General features: G+C 57.5%; 1 protein-coding gene across 3 annotated transcripts; it reads left to right on the top strand.

The window, feature by feature from the left end:
• The first annotated feature begins 161 nt into the window (after positions 1-161).
• On the top strand, positions 162-18,434 carry MOB3A (MOB kinase activator 3A). Of its 3 annotated transcripts, XM_067734370.1 has the most exons (5): positions 162-345; positions 940-999; positions 10,885-11,408; positions 15,613-15,815; positions 17,102-18,434. In XM_067734370.1, the coding sequence occupies exons 3-5, from the start codon at positions 10,988-10,990 to the stop codon at positions 17,129-17,131; spliced, it is 654 nt and encodes a 217-aa protein (XP_067590471.1). In that variant the 5' UTR covers positions 162-345; positions 940-999; positions 10,885-10,987; the 3' UTR covers positions 17,132-18,434. The 3 variants fall into 3 exon arrangements, with proteins under 3 accessions (XP_067590471.1, XP_067590470.1, XP_067590472.1); XM_067734369.1 differs by lacking the exon at positions 940-999; XM_067734371.1 differs by lacking the exons at positions 162-345; positions 940-999 and adding an exon at positions 5,030-5,145.
• The last annotated feature ends 1,623 nt before the right edge of the window (positions 18,435-20,057 follow it).

Below are 20,057 nucleotides of genomic sequence, written 5' to 3'. Positions count from 1 at the left end.
CCTATTCCAGGCCCCGCCCATGAGCCGCCGCTCCCGGGGAGGCTCCACCTCTCTGTTGGCCCCGCCCGCGACCTCGCTCCACGCATGCGCCGTAGGCCGGCGCAAGCTCCTCCTTCCAGGCTGGCCTCTATTCAAGGCCCCGCCCCGCTCTACGAGCAAGCTCCGCCCGCAGGCCTCCCCGGAAGCCTGGGAGGCCTCGGCCCGGAGCGGAAGTATATCCGGCCGGGGGGCGGGGTGGTCGTGCGCGGAGCTTCTCCGGCCTGGCGGCGAGGCTACGCTGGCTAACGGCCCGGGGACGCGGTTCAGCGGCGAGCTTGGCCCGACTCTTCTGGCGGCAGGCGGCAGGTGGGTACTCAGAGAGGCGACCGCGGGCGTTAGGGAGACCGAGCCCCTCAGGAGAGGAGACCGCGGGCGGCGGGGAGACCGGGCCCCTCAGAGGGGTGAACGGTGGCGGCCCTTGGTGGAATTAGGGGTTACATGTGTCACTTTGGGGTCACCCCCTGGCCGTGTCAGTAACCAGGACCCCACCTCCTGGTGTGGATGGAAAGTCCACAGGATTTTACGGCTCCCAGCACACTGGGACCCCGCCCTCTGAAAGCAGGCTTCTTGGTCCCCAGAACCCCTGAGCAGTGGGAGGTGTTTGCGTGTCAGCACTGCCCACTGGCTGACTCCACCGCTCCGTCTGTGCACTGGCTGTAGGGCTTGCGTTTGCTTTAAAGGCCCATGTATTTTACAAAATGTCACTGAGGAGGGAAGGGGGTGTGTGATCGGGGTGATTCTCTTTGTGACGGAGAGTCACAAAGCAGAAAATAAATTGCGAGTGATGCTCCCCCCCAGAGAGCCACTCACTGCTTATTTTGGGGTAAGAGTCTTCCAGTCTTTATTCATATGTGCCTTCTGCTCCTTGCATTTTTCTTTTTTTTTTTTTACCTTTTATAGAGGCTCAACTGACATGCAGTGAACTGCACACATTCACAGCACACACTTGGATAAATTTTGGTATGTGATGCGCGAGCACTTTTCATATTTCACCCCCACTGCCTGTCCGCACTTTCGTGATTTTGGACTTGCTTCTGTTACACGTGGCCCCCGCCGGCGGCTTCTTTGTTCTTCCCTCCCCGCAACATAAAGTTCAGGGGCTTTTATTAGCCCATTTTACAGACTCAGCGTGGAGTGATGCCAAGAATCCTGGCCCTGGCCAGTGTCAGGACAGGACGCTGCAGCCTCCCAAAGCCCTGAGCACCCGTCCACCCACCTCCCCCCACCCCAAGTTCATGGTAGCCTGTCAGTGTCTGTTGTACTGATTATGGAGTGGAGCAAGTGGAAGTCCTGGCTGCCCCGCCCCTGCCTGCACCCTGGGGCGCCCTGTTTCTCCCCTCCCTTCCGGAGGCGCCCTTTGTTTGTTCACCTCAAACCTCAACCTTCTCTGATCCAGAGCCTCTCCCCTCCCTGGGGTCCGAATCCAGTGCCCACCTCAGACAGCACCCATCCCATTGCTCCTGTCCTCTGACAGGTGAGTTATCCCCTTTTAAACCGCCCCGGAGCTGGGCTGTCCAGTGCAGCAGCCAGGCTAGTGAGCACCTGAAACGAGGCTGGTCCAAAGTGGGATGCGCCATTCGTGTAAGATATGCACCAGTTTCCGGAGACTCTGTGTGTTAAGGCGGGGGTGGGGCGGGGAGTGTGTGCAAATTATTTCCTTAATATTTTCTATGTTTGTTAGGTGTTGAAGTGATGTTTTGGTGCTCTTGGGTTAAATAGTATATATTATCAATGTTTAAGTCACTTTTTTCATTTTTTATTTTTCAGTGTGGCTACCAGAGGTTAAAAATTACATACGTGGTGTACATTATATTTCAATGTGTTCCATGGCATTTATTCTTTTTTTTTTTTTTTTAATTTTTGTCTGTGTTGGGTCTTCGTTGCCACACACGGGCTTTGTCTAGTTGTGGCGAGCGGGGGCTACTCTTTGTTGTGGTGCGCGGGCTTCTCATTGCGGTGGCTTCTCGTTGTGGAGCACGGGCTCTAGGCGCGCAGGCTTCGGTAGTTGTGGTGCACGGGCTCAGTAGTTGTGGCTCACAAGCTCTAGAGTGCAGGCTCGGTAGTTGTGGCACACAGGCTTGGTTGCTCCGCGGCATGTGGGATCTTCCCGGACCAGGGCTCGAACCTGTGTGCCCCTCATTGGCAGGTGGATTCTTAACCACTGCACCACCAGGGAAGCCCCCTGAGTTCACTCTTGGCGTTGTATGCTCTCTGGGTTTGGACAATGTGTACTGACATGTACCCATCATCTTATCACATGGAGTAGTTTTGCTTCCCTAAAAACCCCGTGTGCCCCCCATTCATTTGTCCCTTAGCCCCCACCCCCACTGCCTTCCACAACCACTGGTCCTTTTCTGCTCTGCCCTTTCCACAGAGTCACAGAGTTGGAATCGCAGTGTCGTCTTCTCAGACGGGCTTTGTTCACTTGCTGGTGGGTGTTTACAGTTCCTCGTTTCTCTTCGTGGCTTGATAATTTGCTTTTTATTTGGACCTCCCTAAAGGAGAAGAGTAACTCTATCATCTTGAAAATCTGGACCGTGGCGTTCGCACACCAGGTGCCCCAAATAGCTGTGACAAGCTGAGTTCTAAGATCACCTCTGTCTCTCAGCAAAAGCATAAGTGGTTATTTTAGTCCCTGAGGGGGTTCTTGGAAGTGCTGTTTTCAGTTCCAGGACTCTAGATGATCCGTATTCCTAAGAAGGTTAAGCTAGTCTGTTTCATGTGTGATGACACTCCCAAGCCAGCCAGAGTTCATGGAAAAGTCAGCCATTAACCATCATTCCGGGAGCTGCTCTCACATCTCCAGGGCTTCTCGAAATGGAGGTTGAACAGAAATTCCCCAGGCAGCCGGCTTGGAACTCGGGTTTTTACTCTGGGAACTTTTGGACATGCCCCAGCTGGTGAGCCCCGCTCTTGACTTCCTGGAATTGCGAGGTTCAGATTGCTGCAGCAAAAGAGGCGAATCCGACTTCAGAAACCGAGTTCTGGGAAGGAGATGGTCATTCCTGCAGCTCCTGAGTCCCAAATAAGACATCCGGGGCCGGGTCAGTCTCTGGGGGGACCGTGCCAGGCGCCGTGGGGTGTGGAGCAGCCTCCCTGACCTCCATCCACTCGGTGCCAGGAGCATCCCCAGTTGTGACAACCACAGATGTCCCCCGTGGCCCCTGGGGGCCGGGTCGCCTCATTCGAGACCCACGGCTGCAGCGGAGCGTGGCAGGAGCTCTTGCTGGCGCCTGGAGAGAGTGCGGTCCTTGGTGGACACCCTCCCCACAGACTGGGTCAGCGCACAGGCAAGTCCAGATCCCGAGGACCCTGATGTTGAGAGGAAGTTTGGGCAGCCAGCGAAGGGGAGCTCGCGGTGGACGGGAGATCGGGCCGCGGTTTCTTGTCCGTTACCCTTTCTGACACTCAGGACTCAGGTCAGTTAAACACGCGGTGACGGCTCTTGCAGCCTCAGACCGGGTCCTCAGAAGGAAGAGGTGTGGCTCCTACACAGACACACCACCCACGACCTCCCCCCGCGTTTCTCCTTTCTGTCCCCACCCCCACCCCCCCGTGACACCGTTCTGTTGAACAGAAAATCGCGTTTGCCCCCATGGGGAACTGAGACTGAGGAAGGAGGTTCGGAGGAGAATCGTGGCGCTGGGCTGTGTGCACCCGGCAGCCCCTCTCCGTCTGGGTGGAGTGAAGGCCGTGGACGTGGGGACAGCCGGGTTTAGATCCCAGACCAGCTCTTATCTGCTGTGGGCTCAGGGCTCTCAGAGGCCCCAGGGAGGGACCTTCGTGCCTCTCTCCCGGCTTCTGGTGTGGCCGGCCATCCTGGTCATTCCTTGGCTTGTAGGGCTTGTAGACGCATCACCCGATCTCTGCTTCCATCACATGGCTGTCTCCCGGTGTCTGTGTCCAGATCTCCCTCTTTTTATAAGGACAACAGTCATTGGCCTAGGGCCCACCGTCCTCCAGTGTGACCTCATCTTAAGTTAATTATGTATGCAATGACCCCACTTCCAAACAGGGTCCCTTCACAGGTTTGGGGGGTTAAGACTTCAGTATGTCTTCTGGGGCCGGGGAATGTGATTTAGCCCATAAAGGGGGATAGGAAGCGACTGCTGATGGGCACGGGGTTTCGTTGTGGGGTGATGAGAATGTTCTGGAATTAGATAGTGGTGATGGTTGCATACTTCATGATGTTTCTAAAAGCCGTTGAATTGTATACTTTTAAAGGGTGGAGTTTATAGCTGTGTGAATTATATCTCAATTGGCATTTTTTTTTTTTTTTTTTTTTTGCGGTACGCGGGCCTCTCACCGTTGTGGCCTCTCCCACTGCGGAGCACAGGCTCCGGACGCGCAGGCTCAGCGGCCGTGGCTCACGGGCCCAGCCACTCCACGGCATGTGGGATCTTCCCGGACCGGGGCACGAACCCGTGTCCCCTGCATCGGCAGGCGGACTCTCAACCACTGCGCCACCAGGGAAGCCCTCAATTGGCTTTTGTGTAAAAAAAAAAAAAAAAAAGATTATCAGGAGGGCTGGAATATACAGAACATGCCTAAAGCACCTGGCTTTCATGTGTGTCCTGCAGGATGGCGGGCAGCCTCCCCACCCAGGCTGCAGTCGCAGTATTTAAATATAAACATTTAGTTGATGGAAGACAGCTCTGGAGCGCAGCCATCTTTAACAGGACAGATCCTGGGCCGTGAGCATCTTCCAGCCAGACACTTAGCCTTCCAGGCCAGGGGCCAGGGCTTACATGTCAACCGAAAACATGCGGGACTTCCGAGCTTGGGGCCTGTCCCCATGGTGGCGGTGGCCGGCCAGGATGTGGAAGCACCGGAAGGAAGTGGCTGCCGGGCCAAGGTGCGGCAGTTGCTTACAAGAACTGTTTCATTTTGTTCTTAGAAGAAAACGGGGGTGCGTGTGTGCCGGGGAGGGGAGCTTTGTCACCTTTACTTTTGTCACAGAGTTTGAGTGCCACACGCATCTCATCTGCAGGAAGAACCAGGGGAGCCCTTAGCGCTGAATTCCGAGAAGCCTGTCCTGGCTCCCCCCGGCCCTGCCGTCCTTGGAGGTGTTCTGAGAAGGACCAAGACAAAGCAGCCCCAGAGATGGTACCTGGAACGGCGGGGCGGTGGTGGGCAGCAACTCCCGGGCGCCCTGGCCTGCGGCAGCGCTTCTCAAGGAAAAGGCACTTTCCGGTAGCCGGCCACCCCGTGGCCACGGGAGCATGTGTTTCTGATAGAAAGCTCTTTGCTTTTGATGGGACCTTTGTCCATCCAGGGAGTTGTTCAGAAAATCGTTGCTTCCAGTTAGAAAAAAAACCCTCCCACTTTCTGAGGAGACAGAAGGGCAGGCAGGAACCTTACAATCCCCTTCCGCTGCCCCGCCCTGTCTTCCAGAACTGTCCTGGCATGGGTCAGCCCACGGCATGATGGGCTGTGGATAGAGCCGCAGGGTTGCCCCAGCCCCCTCCCTGAGACCCTCCTCTCCACCCCATAGCCACACCTGTCTGCCATGTCACGCGTCGCCAGGTAACATCGTGGGGAGTTAGACTCCCAAACCTGTCCGCAGAGAGGCCCCAGGATCAATAGAAGGCAGCAGCGGGACACTAGCGGGCTGCGTTCTTCTTGACGCTGTGGTTTCTGTGAGGGTTAGAAGGCTGGCTGCAGGGTGGATAAGGAACCTGGGCGGGTGGGTGCACGGAAGCTGCTGCCAGGGCTCGGTGGCTGGTCTGGCCCAGCTCTCCCAGCCCCGCCACCCGCCGGCTGGACAGCGGGGAGCACCCCGCCTCATCTCCTCGTGACCAAAGTGGGGCTGTGCTCAGCCTGGGCTGAAGGGTGTTTGGAGGCTGAAATCAGTCTGTGCCGCTGGCAGGTGGTGGGAACGGGGCAGGACGGCTTGAGTCGCTAGTGGGTCCACACAGGGTCACCGTCCCTTGACCTGCAGCCGAGTGGCCTGAGAGTGGCTGGTTTGCAGATTAATCACCTGGGCAGGTTCACGGTGCCCTGGGAAGTTTGCAGTCACAGGTGGGGCCGCAGGGTCCCTACGCGACACATCCAGCGCCCATGCCCTCGCGTAGAGGGGTCCTGGCTGCCCGGCGCAGGGGACACGGCCAGTCTCTGCAACAGAGGGTCGGGGCAGGTGGCCTCTTTTAATCAGTGCCTCCTGCGGGGTCTGAGGTCCTCCATGTCGGGAGAGAAGCGGGCAGGTGGGGCGTTTGTGGCTGCACCCTGTACTCAGCTGCATTCCCTTCTCGGAGGCACCACCTTCCTGCAGCATCCCTGCCTGCACCCCCAAAACCAGGGAGAGTCGGAGCCGGAAGTGCCCAGCCGGCCTGCAGGCATTGTGGAGGCACCTGGTGCGGGAGCAGCCCCGGCCCAGAGGGCACTTGGCCCTGGGTTTGGGATGAGACGGACAGAAGCTCGAATAGCAGAGGGGTGGGGCTGTGGAGGCGGTGGCAGGCAGAAGGAGCCACGGTTCAGGGTGTGGAGTCGACTCCTCCTGCTGCCAGCTGCGTGGCTTAGCACTGATTTACTAATCATTAACTAGTGGTACTGAGTCACCACCTTCTAACCCGGCGGTTCTCACCTAGGGTGGTCCTGCCCCCAGGGGACACTGGGCCATGTCTGGGGACATCTGTGGTCTTCGGGACTGGGGGGAGCTCCTGGCATCGAGGGGATGGGGGCAGGGATGCTGCTCCACCCCCCACAGCACCTGGGACGGCCCTAATGTCAGCAGTGCTAGGTCTGGGCCTCAGTCTTCCCATGTAAAGTGGGGGTTCTGTTTTGTTCTGAGGGTTACTGTGAATGCCTCACTGGGTGTTAACCAAGGTGGCAGGAAGTGATGATGGCTTTGGGGAAGGAAGCGAAGGCACTTCTGGTCTGTGGACGAGGCACGGGGCCTTCTTGCTCCAGAGCACAGGTGGCCTCCAGCTGCGTTGCCAGGGGGGCCCTTACACAGCGAGTGTCACTCTGTGGCGCATCAGTGACTGCACCTTTTATCCCATGCAGTTTTCCGTGCTTGTGTTGTTACCTTTCACGGTAAACAGATTTTACAGGTAGTGCTGACCTCGATTTGAGCTGAGAGGGAAACTGCTTCAGTTCTTTATGGTGCCTGGGGTAGCGGCTCAGCCCGCACTTGCTCTGCTTGTCCCCCGCGCCCTGCTTTCAAAATGGCAGCTTCACTGACTGCCATTCACATGCCGGACTTTCCGCCTGTTTCCCGTGTACATTCCAGCGTTTTCAGTACATTCACAACGTTTGCAGCCACCATCTGTGTCTAGTTCCAGAACATTCCATCACCTCAGAAGAAGCCCCATCGTCAACAGCAGTCACTCCCCATCCCCTCCCCAGCCCCTGACAACCAGGAACCCACTCTCTGTGTCTGTGGATTGGCCCGTTCTGGACGTTTCCCGTCAATGGAGTCACACACAGTGGGTCCTTCTGTGTCTGGCTTCTCTCACTGAGCATCGTATCCTCAGGGTCCATCCACATGGTAGCAAGTGTCAGAGCTTCACCCCTTTTCAGGGCTGAGTGATGTTCCCGTGTGTGGATCAGTGCACCCGTTGCTGGGCATTTGGGTGTCTGCCTTTTGGCTGTTGTGAATCATGCTGCTGGGCACATGCACAGGTTTTTGTGTGTACATGTGTTGTCACTTCTCTTGGCTGGGCACCTAGGAGAGAATCGCTGGGTGAGGTTTAACCGTGTTTTGGTAACTGCCAGGCTGTTTTCAACAGCGGTGGCCCCATTTTACATTCCCACCAGCAGTGCAGGAGGGTTCCGACTGGTCCACATCCTCAACAGCCCTATTGATTGTCCTTTTTGATTACGGCCATCCTCATGGGGGGAGGTGGGTCCCTCCGCTCTTCACTGGAGCTCCTCCCGTCCATCTGGCTCCATCCCCGGATGCTCAGCTCCTGTGTTTTGCACAGTTCATGCTGCCTTGAGTTGACCTTCCCACACCCGTAGTGTCCAGCGGGGCCCAGAAGCGTGAGCGGGCTTTGCCTGCCAGCGGGGAGAACAGAAGATCCCAGGCCCACATGTAACCAGATCCAGTTACATCAACTACAAGTTATTTTGCCCAGCGCTCATTAGGATTATCTGCGTAGCCTCTGTCTGAGTTTCCTAAGACTGCTGTAATAAGTCACCACAGACTTTGTAGCCCAAAACCACACAGGTTTATTATCTCACGGTTCTGGAGGTCAGGAGTCTGACTCGGGCCTCACGGGGCTAAATCCAGGTGTGGGCAGGGCTGGTCCTTCCGGAGGCTCCAGGGAGGCTCCAGGGCAGCATCGGTTCCCGCCTTTTCCAGCTTCTAGAGGCGCCGCACCCCTGGCTTGCGGCCCCTCCTGCATCCTCACAGCCAGCAGCACAGCATCTCCCGTGTCTCTCTGCCTCTGACATGCCCCCCCCCACCCCCTGCCTCCCTCTTATAAGGACCCTGTGATGACACTGGACCCCCCAGGGAATCCAGGGTCATCCCTGTCTCAGGGGCCTCAACTTAATTCTGTCTGCAAAGTTCCCTCTGCCGTTTGAGGTGACATGTCCTCGGGGCCCAGGACCAGGACGGGGGTGTCTCTGGGGCCCTTATCCTGTTGACCACGCCCTCTCCCCTAACCAGGGCAGGGAGGCCTCCTCCATGCTTTCACATTGGATTCTTTTTGAGCCCTCTGTGAGCAGGCCCTGTGGACACACTGAGGACACAGGAGGAGGTAGGGTCAGGGTCACTCCCGCCCTGAGGGGAGAGACGCTGGGGTCTCCTCCGCCCCCTTCCATCGGGCCCCACCCTCCCCACGCCTGGGCTCCAGAAGGATCTGCTCTCCAGGCTCAGCTCGAGCACCATCTCCCTTTAGGCCAGAGCAATGTTTTTCTTTGTAAATTCTCATAACTTAAAGTCTCCATCCTCCTGGCTCTGCTGCCCTGGGGGCAGGACCGCCCTGGCTAGAAGGCTGGTTTGAGCCCTAGACATCATCTCTCCAGCCTCCGGAATTAACCCAGAGGCTCACATTCTCGAGGCAGCTGCTGAAGGCCAGGCCAGGAGCCCTGGGCCTGCGGGGGTTTCCAGACCTCCGAGCTGTGGAAGGGCTGAGCCTGCAGGAGACGCTGGCCTACAGGACGTGGTGGGTCGTGCCTCAGCTCTTACTGTCTGCTGAGATCCTCCCCGTCCCGGTTGCTCCGCCTGGACCCGCGGACACAGGTCCTCCAAGGTCGGGGTGACCAGACCTGCCGGCCTCGGGCCTGCCCACCTGGAACGGCTTCTCTGTCACTGAGGCCGTCCTGGTGGCGTTGACGTCCTCTCTGCAGGGCCGCCCTGGGCCTAGGGGGTGACAGGTCCCTACTCAAGGACACATGAGGCCCGGCTCAGATGTGGGACGTCCAGAACTTTCTGATAATGAAGGAGGGCTGTTGAAAGCCCCTCAGTTTCTGGCAGTTTGCCACACAGTGTGCTAGTCTGGAGGGCGGGCCACCTGACAAGGCTGCTGGTCCCAGGGCCCAGAAACCAACTGCCGAGGGATTTATTAAAACGTTCCAGATAAGTGGTCATTCGTCATACGGGGGTGCACGGGTGCGTGCGGTGCAGCCCGGCCTGGGCGGTGCAGAGGCTCTGCTTCCGCTTCCCCTCTAGGCCGACTTCCCCTTCTGTGGCTGCTCCTGGGTGAGCGCCCAGGACACCCCCGTGCCGGCCAGGTCCACACTCCCGGGAAAGCGCATCTCCTGGGCCGGAGATGGAGAGCCAGGGGCGGCGGGCCAGCGCTGTCATCGTAGCAGCAATGGGGACGGGGATGGCGCCGTGACCAGTCCCGAGCGTGAGCCCGACCTGAGCTCCTTGTGCTCGATTTCATCCTTTCCTGCCCTCCGAGGTGGGGTTTGTAACAGAGGAGACGGTGCAGAGCAAAGACTCGGGAGGAGCCGGAGGGGGACCGGGCATCACGGCAGGGCCATGGCAGCTGCAGCCCCTATATCGGGGCCTCATCCCCCAAAACGGGCGGCGTCAGTCACGAGTCCAGACAGCTCATAGAGGCATCTTACTTAGTGCACTGGGGTGGATAGTGTCCCCCCAAATTCATATCCACCCCTTGGAAATGGAGTCTGTGCAGATGTCACAATGGAGAGATGAGGTCACGATGGGTCACGGCGGCCCCTAATCCAGTGACGAGATTGGGACACGAGACACAGGGAAGATCAGAGAGGCAGCAGGATTGTACCCCCTCCCAGTCCCGGAGGCCAGAAGCCCCAGATCTGTGTGGGCAGGGCCGGTTCGCCCTGGGGCTCTGAGGGGGCATATGTCCCAGGCCTCTCTCCCGACTCTAATGGTGCTGGCAGTCCTTGGTGTCCCCTAGCCTGTAGACACATCACCCCATCTCTGCATCCGTTATCCCATGGTCTTTCCCTGGGTGTCTGTCTTCTCTTATAGGGACACTCATCATTGGACTTAGGGCCCACGGGGATAATCCGGGAAGAGGGCATCCCAAGATCCTTAACCCAGTCACATCTGCGAAGACTGCAAAGTCTCTTCTTCCAGATAAGGTCCATTCGCCAGTCCCAGGGCTGTGGATGTCTCTTCGTGGAGATGAAGAGACCACCTCGCCTGTGGGGGCCGCCCTCAGCCAGCGTGTGGGAGCTAGCAGCTCTCTCCGCTTTACTGAAAGCGTCCAGGCGTGGAGAGGATGATGCAGGGCCCGACTCAGTGTCTTCTGCTCTGAGGCAGGGGGATGTGCCTGGGACAGTGCTGTGCGCCCTTTTGGTGAAACTCAAAACCAGAAGTCCCGGGAGTGTCCCCAGTCTGCCCGCTGGTGCTTACAGAACAGGGTTCTGAGAAGGGTGACAGTGCTTCCTCTTTGTGTGTTCCAGGTCTGGGGGAGACCCGGGGGCCCGGTGACCTTCGCATCGTGAGCGTCCCGCCCGGCCCTCCCCGTGGAGGCCTCGCGGGGGGCGTCCTGAGCGCGCAGCGGAGATGTCCAACCCCTTCCTGAAGCAGGTCTTCAACAAGGACAAGACCTTCCGGCCCAAGCGCAAGTTCGAGCCGGGCACCCAGCGTTTCGAGCTGCACAAGAAGGCGCAGGCATCGCTGAATGCGGGGCTAGACCTGAAGCTGGCCGTGCAGCTGCCCGCCGGCGAGGAGCTCAACGACTGGGTGGCCGTGCACGTGGTCGACTTCTTCAACCGCGTCAACCTCATCTACGGCACCATCAGTGACGGCTGCACCGAGCGCTCCTGCCCCGTCATGTCAGGCGGCCCCAAGTATGAGTACCGCTGGCAGGACGAGCACAGGTTCCGGCGGCCCACGGCACTGTCGGCCCCCCGGTACATGGACCTGCTCATGGACTGGATCGAGGTGCAGATCAACAATGAGGACGTCTTCCCCACCAACGTCGGTGAGTCTCTGCACTTTCATGTTCTTTTTTTTTTTTTTTTAATTTTATTTTTCTTTATTTATTTTTGGTTGCATTGGGTCTTCGTTGCTGCACGCAGGCTCCCTCTAGTTGTGGCGAGCTGGGGCTACTCTTCGTTGTGGTGCGCGGGTTTCTCATTGCGGTGGCTTCTCTTCTGGAGCACGGGCTCTAGGCATGTGGGCTTAGTAGTTGTGGCTTGCGGGCTCTAGAGTGCAGGCTCAGTAGTTGTGGCGCACGGGCTTAGCTGCTCCGCAGCATGTGGGATCTTCCTGGACCAGGGCTCGAACCCGTGTCCCCTGCATTGGCAGGCGGATTCTTAACCGCTGCGCCACCAGGGCAGTCCTCATGTTCTTTTCATAACAGTTTTATCAGGATGGAATCCACACCCTGTAAAACCCACCCACTTAAAGTGCACAGTTTGGTGTCATTTTAGGACAGTTACAGCTTCGTGAAGCTATCAGCTCTATCTAAACCCATCACCCTGGGACTTCCCTGGTGGTCCAGTGGTTAAGACTCCACCTTGTAATGCAGGGGGTGCGGGTTCGATCCCTGGTCGGGGAAGTAAGCTCCCACATGTTGCATAGTGTGGCCAAAAATTTTAAAAATAACAGTAATAAAAAAAAATAAATAAACCCATCACTCTAAAAGAAGCCCGTCCCCGTCAGCAGTCACTCCCCACCCCCTCCCCAGCCCCTGACAACCAGGAATCCACTCTGTCTCTGGATTTGCCTGTTTTGGACGTTTCCCATCAGTGGGATCACCCCACTTTGTGTTCTGTGTCTGGCTTCTCTCACAGAGCATCGTGTTCTCAGGGTCCGTCCACGTGGTAGCGAGTGTTGGGGCTTCCCGCCTTTGCACGGCTGAGTGATGCTCCCGTGTGTGGAGGGGCTACATTTTGCTTCAAGTTAAGGATCTTGAGATGGAGAGATTATTCTGGATTATCTGGGTGAGCCCTAAATGTCATCACAAGGGTCCTAACAAGAGGGAGATGGAGGGAGACTAGACACCCAGGAGAGCAGAAGGCAGTGAAGCAACAGGAGGAGGAAGGGATTGTGAGCCCAGATAAGGCAGGAACGGGTTCTCCCTGGAGCCCCCGGAGGACCCATCCCCGCCCACACCTGCACCTCGGCCTAGGGCACCATGTGGACTCTCGCCTCAGGAGCTGTGGGAGAACCCGTATGAGTTGTTCTGAGCCACTGAGCAGCCCTGGGCGACTTGTCCTGTCAGCCCCGGGCGATGGTAGATGTCGTTCTCACATTCACCAGTGCGACACGGCTTCCTGGCAAACCACTGGCCAGTGCGCAGGCCTCAGGCCCAGCTCTTGGCCGCTGGCGTGCTCTGTGCCTCGTTAAGTTTCTCGCCCGCCGTCGGTACACTGAACCAGGCTGACCCTGGTGGGGTTTTCAGGGACTCATCTGGGAAAAGGCCATCCCGGAATCATCACTTGCCCAGAATAGAGATTCCTGGGCAGCCCCCCATCAGGTTGCCGGGTCCACGTCTACACATGCTCTGTGTCATCCTGAGTCCCTGCCTTGCTAGGACCCCCTGAAGCCTCCTCAGATCCTGAGCGGTCCACATCCTAGAACTCAGACCCTGAGGGCCTCTAGTCAGTGCCTCGCCCACGGAAGCAAATTCTAGTAATCCTACCAAAGAGGAAAGCACGAGAAGGGTGAGAGAAATGACCTTGTCAGACATCACTCAGCTGCCCAGCAGGGGTCAGAGACCTCTGCCGCACGGCCACAGTGGGTTCTGTGGCTGCTGGCGCCTTCCTCGGGCCACCTGGCCCAGGCCACACCTTCCAGCCCTGTCCACGGACCCTGGGGCCAGCTTCGCCCCTCACCTAGGTTCGACCCCCAGCCAGGCACACAGACTGGAATGCTTCTTTTTGCTGGTCTGTGGTGCTGCGCAGAGCCTGCCTCGCTCCTCAGGGTGAAATTTGTGGGCGGGCAAAGAAAGGGCGGGTCCAAAGTTCATCCTACCTTCCGTGCTGGTTCCAGTCACACCTGAGCATCCACTTAGGCCCCAAAGCCACCTGCCCACACTCTTGAGCTTAGACCCAGGTTCTTTCCCGTAAAAGAAACGTTCTTTCACAGACTTTTCCCGTAAAGGGTCAGACAGTAAATCTTTCCGGTTTTTGCCTCTAGATGGTCTGTCTCAGCTACGCGGATCTGCTGTGTAGTCTGAAAGCTGTCATGGACGGTATATAAACAGACAAGGGTGCATAAGGAGTGGGCCTGCGTTCCAATAAAACTTTATTTACAGGAGTGGGTGGTGGGCCGGATTTGTGACCCCCGTGTGAGGGCATCGTGGCAGGTGTGGGCAATGCAGTCCCAGCATCTTCTGTTTCTAGGCCTTTCTCCTACGGGGCTGCCGCTCCCCCTCCACCCAGGATGGCCCAGGGTGACCTTGGTGACTCCTGGCATCCCTCTCCCAGGAGAGGGGGCAGGGCAGGGCCTTAGCCTCGTTGGGCCCAGGACCCCGTGTGGCTGGTGCCAGCCACACCCTGTGCTCACCTTCCTCTGCCTGCCATGGGCTCTGCGCTCCCTCTGACTTCCTGACACTGTTAGGGGGACTTCCCTTATGGGGATCCCCATGCCCTGGAGACCACTGTCCCACCAAGTGGCTTTCACAGGCCTTCAAGACGGCGTGTGCTCCTGAGATGCCCCATGAACGTGGTCGTCTCTCGAGAGTGGAGCATGCCTTTTGTTTTAGCCTTTTTTCTCCGGTTGGATGGAGGGAGAAAACCCAGAGGCCTCATTGATGCTGAACGAACCTTCCGCAGAGGTAGATCCCTGGAGCCGCTGGGCCCTGTCCACCTGTAACAGACGTTCACAGGCGCTTCCGGCCGATGGAATACCAGTCCCATCAGCTGTCACACCCACCAGGACACGCAGGAGGGAGCAGGACGGGAGCTGGAAAGGCGCACGTTCGTGGGAGCGTCTTTCCCGTTTGCCTCGTGCCTCCACAGTCCTGGGACCTTTCCCTGGTGTGAGCCGCCGCGTGGACTCGTCTTCCACCTCCCACTTGGGCCGGGCTGTTCCCCATCTCACTGCAGACGCCATCCCGTGACGCCGCCCTGCGCACGGATCTCCGGCACTTGCCTGCACGTCTTTGGGGCCTTTGCTCGCCGACCACAGGGCTGTGAAGCACAGCACCGTCCAACAGCTGACCGCTCCATCTTCCGGAAGCGTGTGCCTTGTGCACCATGGCTTTCCTCGCGCTTCGTGGCACCTTTGTGCTCCTCCCCCTGGGCTGCCAGCTCTGGAGCCCCTCTCTTGAAGAAATGGGGCCGGTCCACCCTGGTCCTGGGGAGCCCCCTGGTAGTGCCAGTCAGGTGGAGCGAGTGCGTGGCATCTGCCCTGTGTGACGAAGAGGACACGAGGTGGGAGCGGGCGAGCACGTGGGGGGCACAGACTAACACCGGAGGAGGGCTGAGTCCGCCAGTCCCACAGTACGTGTGTGTCACCGCAATTTAGAAAACAGAGGGGCCTCCTGGTGGCAGAGTGGCTGAGACACCACGCTCCCAGTGCAGGGGGCCCGGGTTCGATCCCTGGCCAGGGAACTAAGATCCCACGTGGCGCAGCTAAGCCCACGCGCTGCGACTACTGAGCCCAGGCGCTCTACAGCCAGCGTGCCACAGCAAAGACCCAGAGTGGCCAAAATAAATAAATAATAAATACACTTAAAAAATAGAAATAAAACGTATTAAATTCAGTAATTGGACAAGAAAATGCAATATAGTGTATGCATGCAATTAAGTTAGGATATGTACATTCAAATTTAAGTGATGTCATGAAACATACACTGGAGAGAGAGAAGTGTATTAAGTGAAAAATGTCAAAGGCCAAAACATAGGTTTTTATGGGTTCTCCAGTTCTATTCCAAAAAATAAACGTAACTGGAGACAGACACACACAGAAACCTGTGAGCCACCGGAAGTGGGATGGCGTGTCCACATCTGGCCAGACCGGGGTGGGGCGGGGCGGGACACGTCCAGCAGGTGCTGGGCCGCGGGGGCTGCAGTCCTGGCACTCTATCTGCCGGCACCCCGCCCCACCCCACCCCGCCCCCAGGCACTGTTAGGGAGCCAAGAAGTGGGCTTCCCAGGCCCGGGGTCCCGCAGAGAGGGTTTCGCACCTGCAGCTGGGGGCGCATCCTAGCTGAGCTGCCCCTGCCGCCTCTGCAGGCACGCCGTTCCCCAAGAACTTCCTGCAGGTGGTGAAGAAGATCCTGTCGCGGCTCTTCCGCGTGTTCGTGCACGTCTACATCCACCACTTCGACCGCATCGCGCAGCTGGGCTCGGAGGCGCACGTCAACACCTGCTATAAGCACTTCTACTACTTCGTCACGGAGTTTGGCCTCATCGACACCAAGGAGCTGGAGCCGCTGGTGAGCGGGTCGGGGCATCGTGGGGAGGCGAGTGCCCTCTGTCCTGGGGCTGCATGCCCATCGGGGCGCGGGCGGGCGGGTCACTGCCTGCAGCTGCCCCCGCTTCCCTGTGGGAGAAACAGATGGGCCTCTGGTGACTGTCCCCACCTACACCTCCTCCACCCACCCCCGTCCCCTGCCGGCGGAGAACAAGGATTTTTTTGGTTTTAATTGAGGTAAAATTTGCATAACGTAAAATTAGCTATCGTGAAGCCAACAATTCAGTGGTGTTCAGCACATTCACAGGGTTGGGCAACCATCACCTCTATCCAGTTCCAGAACCTTCCTTCCATCACCCCAAAGGAAGCCCCGCCCCCATCAGCAGTCACCCCCATCCTCCTCCCCAGCCCCTGCAACCACTAACCCACTTTATTTATTTCTTTTTTTAAAAAATTTATTTTATTTACTTGTTTATTTTTGGCTGTGTTGGGTCTTCGTTGCCGCGTGTGGGCTTTCTCTAGTTGCAGCGAGCGGGGGCTACTCTTCGTTGCGGTGCACAGGCTTCTCATTGTGGTGGCTTCTCTTGTTGCGGAGCATGGGCTCTGGGCGCGCGGGCTTCAGTAGTTACAACATGTGGGCTCAGTAGTTGTGGCGCACGGGCTTAGTTACTCCGCGGCATGTGGGATCTTCCCAGCCCAGGGCTCAAACCCGTGTCCCCTGCATTGTCAGGTGGGTTCTTAACCACTGCGCCACCAGGGAAGCCCCAGCCTCTATTCTTTTACAACTTTTAAAACTCTCTGAAAACAGCTTCACAGAACTTTCTCATTTTTGTATATTCCCTTGCAGGCTCTGCCTATCAGTAAACATTTTTCCGGAGTTAAAGTTACAGTGCGCATGCCTAGTGGGGTTGGGGTTTTCCTCTGGGGTAGTGGAACGTTCTGGAACTAGAGGTGGGGTTGTGCACCCTTGTGGAGGTGAATGCCTCTTTCCCACAGTTCCTTTTATGTGAATCTCACCAAATACTGAAAGTCATTGTATGCAGTTTTGTGATCAGCTCACTTCTGTTTGGTTAACTCAGCGCCCTAATCGCATGGTCATTTGTCCCACACTGATGCTTAGAGTTAGCTCTTTCTGGACACAGGGACTGTGGGACCCTTCACAGAAAGAGTCTGCGCCCCAGCCTGAGGCGCGCTGCCGTCTGCTCTGTATTTCGTAAGATTTGCTTTAAGTGAGGCCTGAGGGCTCCCATGAGACTGCGTCCCCCGATTTCCTGTGTGATTTGCTGATGTCCTGCTTGTTCTTAACAGAAAGAAATGACCGCACGGATGTGCCACTGAGAGCCCCTTGGCCCCGTAGTCACCGAGTCCGCGCCTGGGGAACAGTCCTACTTGAGGGCCACGTCTCCAGAACAGGGACCGGTATTTTCTAGCCCAGCAAATTCTGTGCTGTCTGGGCTGCGTCCTCTCTCCGATCCCAAGGCGGCAGCACCCATGGGTCTGAGCCTCCCTGAGCCCCAGTCTCCTCGGCCAGCATGGGGGAGATAAGATAGAACTTGAACTCTGTGATTCCACGTGTTGTGAGCAACCGGGAAAACCCACTTCATTTGCAGACCGCTTGCACCTGCCCGGAGGCTGGCCCCACTCGGGTCCGTCTCCTGCACCAGCCCGCCTGCTCGGCCGTGGGTGGTCAGGCCCCCATGAGCGAGGCTGAGACCCCGCAGTGCCCCCCTCTGCGGCCCAGGCCTGGTTCCGAGTGGTACGAGCGCTCGGCTTGCGTCCTCCCGGCGTCCTCCCCCCAAGCCACTTCCGTCCCACTGTTCCTCCGGGACCCTTAGGCTCCTGTGCCAGCTTCCCGAGCCCACGCCCACATCCCAGGTGTCCTGGGGCCCCTTCATGTCGCATAAAAGATTGAATTCGTCTAGTTGCATTTACGACCACTATGAGATGTTACCGGAATAAAAAAGTTTTTTACCTACAAGGAGTGATCCCCCTCCCCTCTTGAAAAATGTCCCCTTTCCGTCGTGAATAGCAGTACGATTCTGCCAGGGCACGCCTCTCCCTGGTTTGGGACCTTTGAGTTTTGCCGAATGTTTAGCCAGACTTAGCCTTGCTTCACACGCCTGCCAGCTTCATATCGAAACCCTTTGTCAGCGTGGCCCTCCGTGGCTCCGGGACCAAATCCCAGCACCGTCTCCCCGCAGAAGCTTGGGGGCCCCGCCCGCTCGCGCCCCATCCGCGCACAGCATCCTCCGTGGCCTTTCGCCGTGGCGGTCCTGCCCACCTGGACCACACCAGCTCTGAGTACCTCTGGGTTTCTGGGACGCTCGCTCGGAGACAGGGCCACCACCCGACACCAACACCCAACAAGTGCAATTAACACGACCTGGGCCTCGGTCCTTCCAGAAGTTGCTGGGGTCCCGCTCCCGGAGTCCTGGAAAGACTGCAGGAAACCGCCCGGTCGCGTGTAGCTCCTCTTAAATGCAGAACCACGACCAAACGCCGTAACCACTGTGCCACTCAGGTCACCAGCCAGGTTGGAAAGGTGGCGGGGCTGGAGGGGAGGGCTCCCCTGCCCACCCTCCCGTGCCCATGGGTGTTCCCACAGGACCATCAGAATAAATCACGTGTCTCCTTACCTGCACCTGCTGGTTGTCATTTCTGTCTTCCTGGTGGGAGGGCCTGGCCTTGGGACACATCCCCAAGTGGCAAAGAAATCTTAGATGTCACAACAGTTTGTGCCCACCCCCCCGCAGAGTGTCCCAAGGAGCTAAACAGATGCACAGAATATCAGTGGGATTAGAATTTCACAGGGTACAGGGCGGGGCTGATGAGGACCAGAGTCTGGAAAGCAGGTTGAGACGGCGCCCACTCCCTCTCCCGTTTCTGCTTTCAGCACTCAGCAAACGAGATTTTAACTGTTGCCTCTTTGCTGTGTAAAGAAGGTTCCAGAAAACTTTGAACCACGTGGGAACAGAGGGGTGTTTTCTGTCTCAGCCCCGTCCTAACTATCCTGTGACCTTGACACCTGAGTTTACCCCCAAAATCTCTTATATGTGAGGAATGGGAACGGGTTACTTACTCTCAGGGGTCGTGGGGCTGACAGGATGGTCTTTTGCCAGGCGGGTTGGGGCCTGTGCTCCAGACCTTCCTACCCCTAGAGGGCGTGCCATCTCCATCGGACAGACAGAGTGACTTGCGGGGACTCCCCATCACTTGTAAATACCTTCTAAAGAAGCTGCTGTTTCCTTACCCCTTGATTTTGCAAATGCACCACAGAGGTCTCCAGGACCATTTTAAAGTTTGGGGAGCTGTGATTCGGAACAACAGACCCCGAAGCCATCCACATCCCGGTCCCAGGACCTGTGGATGTGTCACCTCACGGGGCAGAGGGGACTTTGCAGGTGGGATTAAGTTGAAGCCCCTGAGTTGGGGGTGACCCTGGATTCCCTGGGGGCCCAGCATCATCTCAGGGTCCTTATAAGAGGGAGGCGGGAGGGTCAGAGGCAGAGAGAGACGGGAGATGCTGCACTGCGGGCTCTGAGGATGCAGGTGGGGCCGCGAGCCAGGGATGTGGCGCCTCTGGAAGCTGGAAAAGGCGGGAACCGATGCTGCCCTGGAGCCTCCGGAAGGACCAGCCCTGCCCACGCCTGGATTTAGCCCTGTGAGACCCGTTTTGGACGTGTTACCTCCAGTACTTTAAGGGAATAAATTCATATTATTTAAGCCACTGAGTTTGTGGTGACTTGTTAGAGCTGCCACGGGAAACTCACACACCCTTTAGAAGGAAAATTTTCGCACACAGAATGCCTGGGACCCGCTGACTTGGGCTGCCTGGAATGTGAGAATTAGCCAGGCCAGCTTCTGAGCAACTCCTCCCTCCACGGGCCTGAGAATCACTCGTCTTAACAGGACAGTTCACCCCAAAACTTGTCCAACCAGGAGAGGTAGTGGGGGGCAGGAACTGGTGTCTGGAAGTCTGGTCAGCCGGGGCAGTGGTAGAAGAAACCAGCTGTGTTGCTTGTACAAGACCGGCTGGCCCGGTTCCTTCCCGGTCAGCATGGGAGAGGCTGCCACTTAGACGTGGCTGTGGATTCGTATCATCCCAATGGAGGTGACAAAGAAGGCAACCTCTGGTGTACCCGGAAGGGATGTTCTTCCAGGAAGAGGAGAACTGCTTAGTAGGGCCATCTTGGAAAATCAGGAGCCCCGTGCTACTGAAAACTTCCAAACTGGGGCAGGCATTGTCCTAGCGTCCCATGCTGTC

Source organism: Pseudorca crassidens, chromosome 3 (genome assembly GCF_039906515.1).
Source record: "Pseudorca crassidens isolate mPseCra1 chromosome 3, mPseCra1.hap1, whole genome shotgun sequence".
NCBI lineage: Eukaryota > Metazoa > Chordata > Mammalia > Artiodactyla > Delphinidae > Pseudorca > Pseudorca crassidens.
Note: the sequence above shows the minus strand (reverse complement) of the source record. Positions and strands in the feature narration are given on the sequence as shown.

Coding starts and splice junctions, on each gene's coding strand:
- MOB3A (XM_067734369.1), top strand. CDS start 10,988: ATGTCCAACCCCTTCCTGAAGCAGGTCTTCAACAAGGACAAGACCTTC. Junction 11,409..15,612: donor CGTCTTCCCCACCAACGTCG/GTGAGTCTCTGC, acceptor CCGCCTCTGCAG/GCACGCCGTTCCCCAAGAAC. Junction 15,816..17,101: donor CCAAGGAGCTGGAGCCGCTG/GTGAGCGGGTCG, acceptor TGTTCTTAACAG/AAAGAAATGACCGCACGGAT.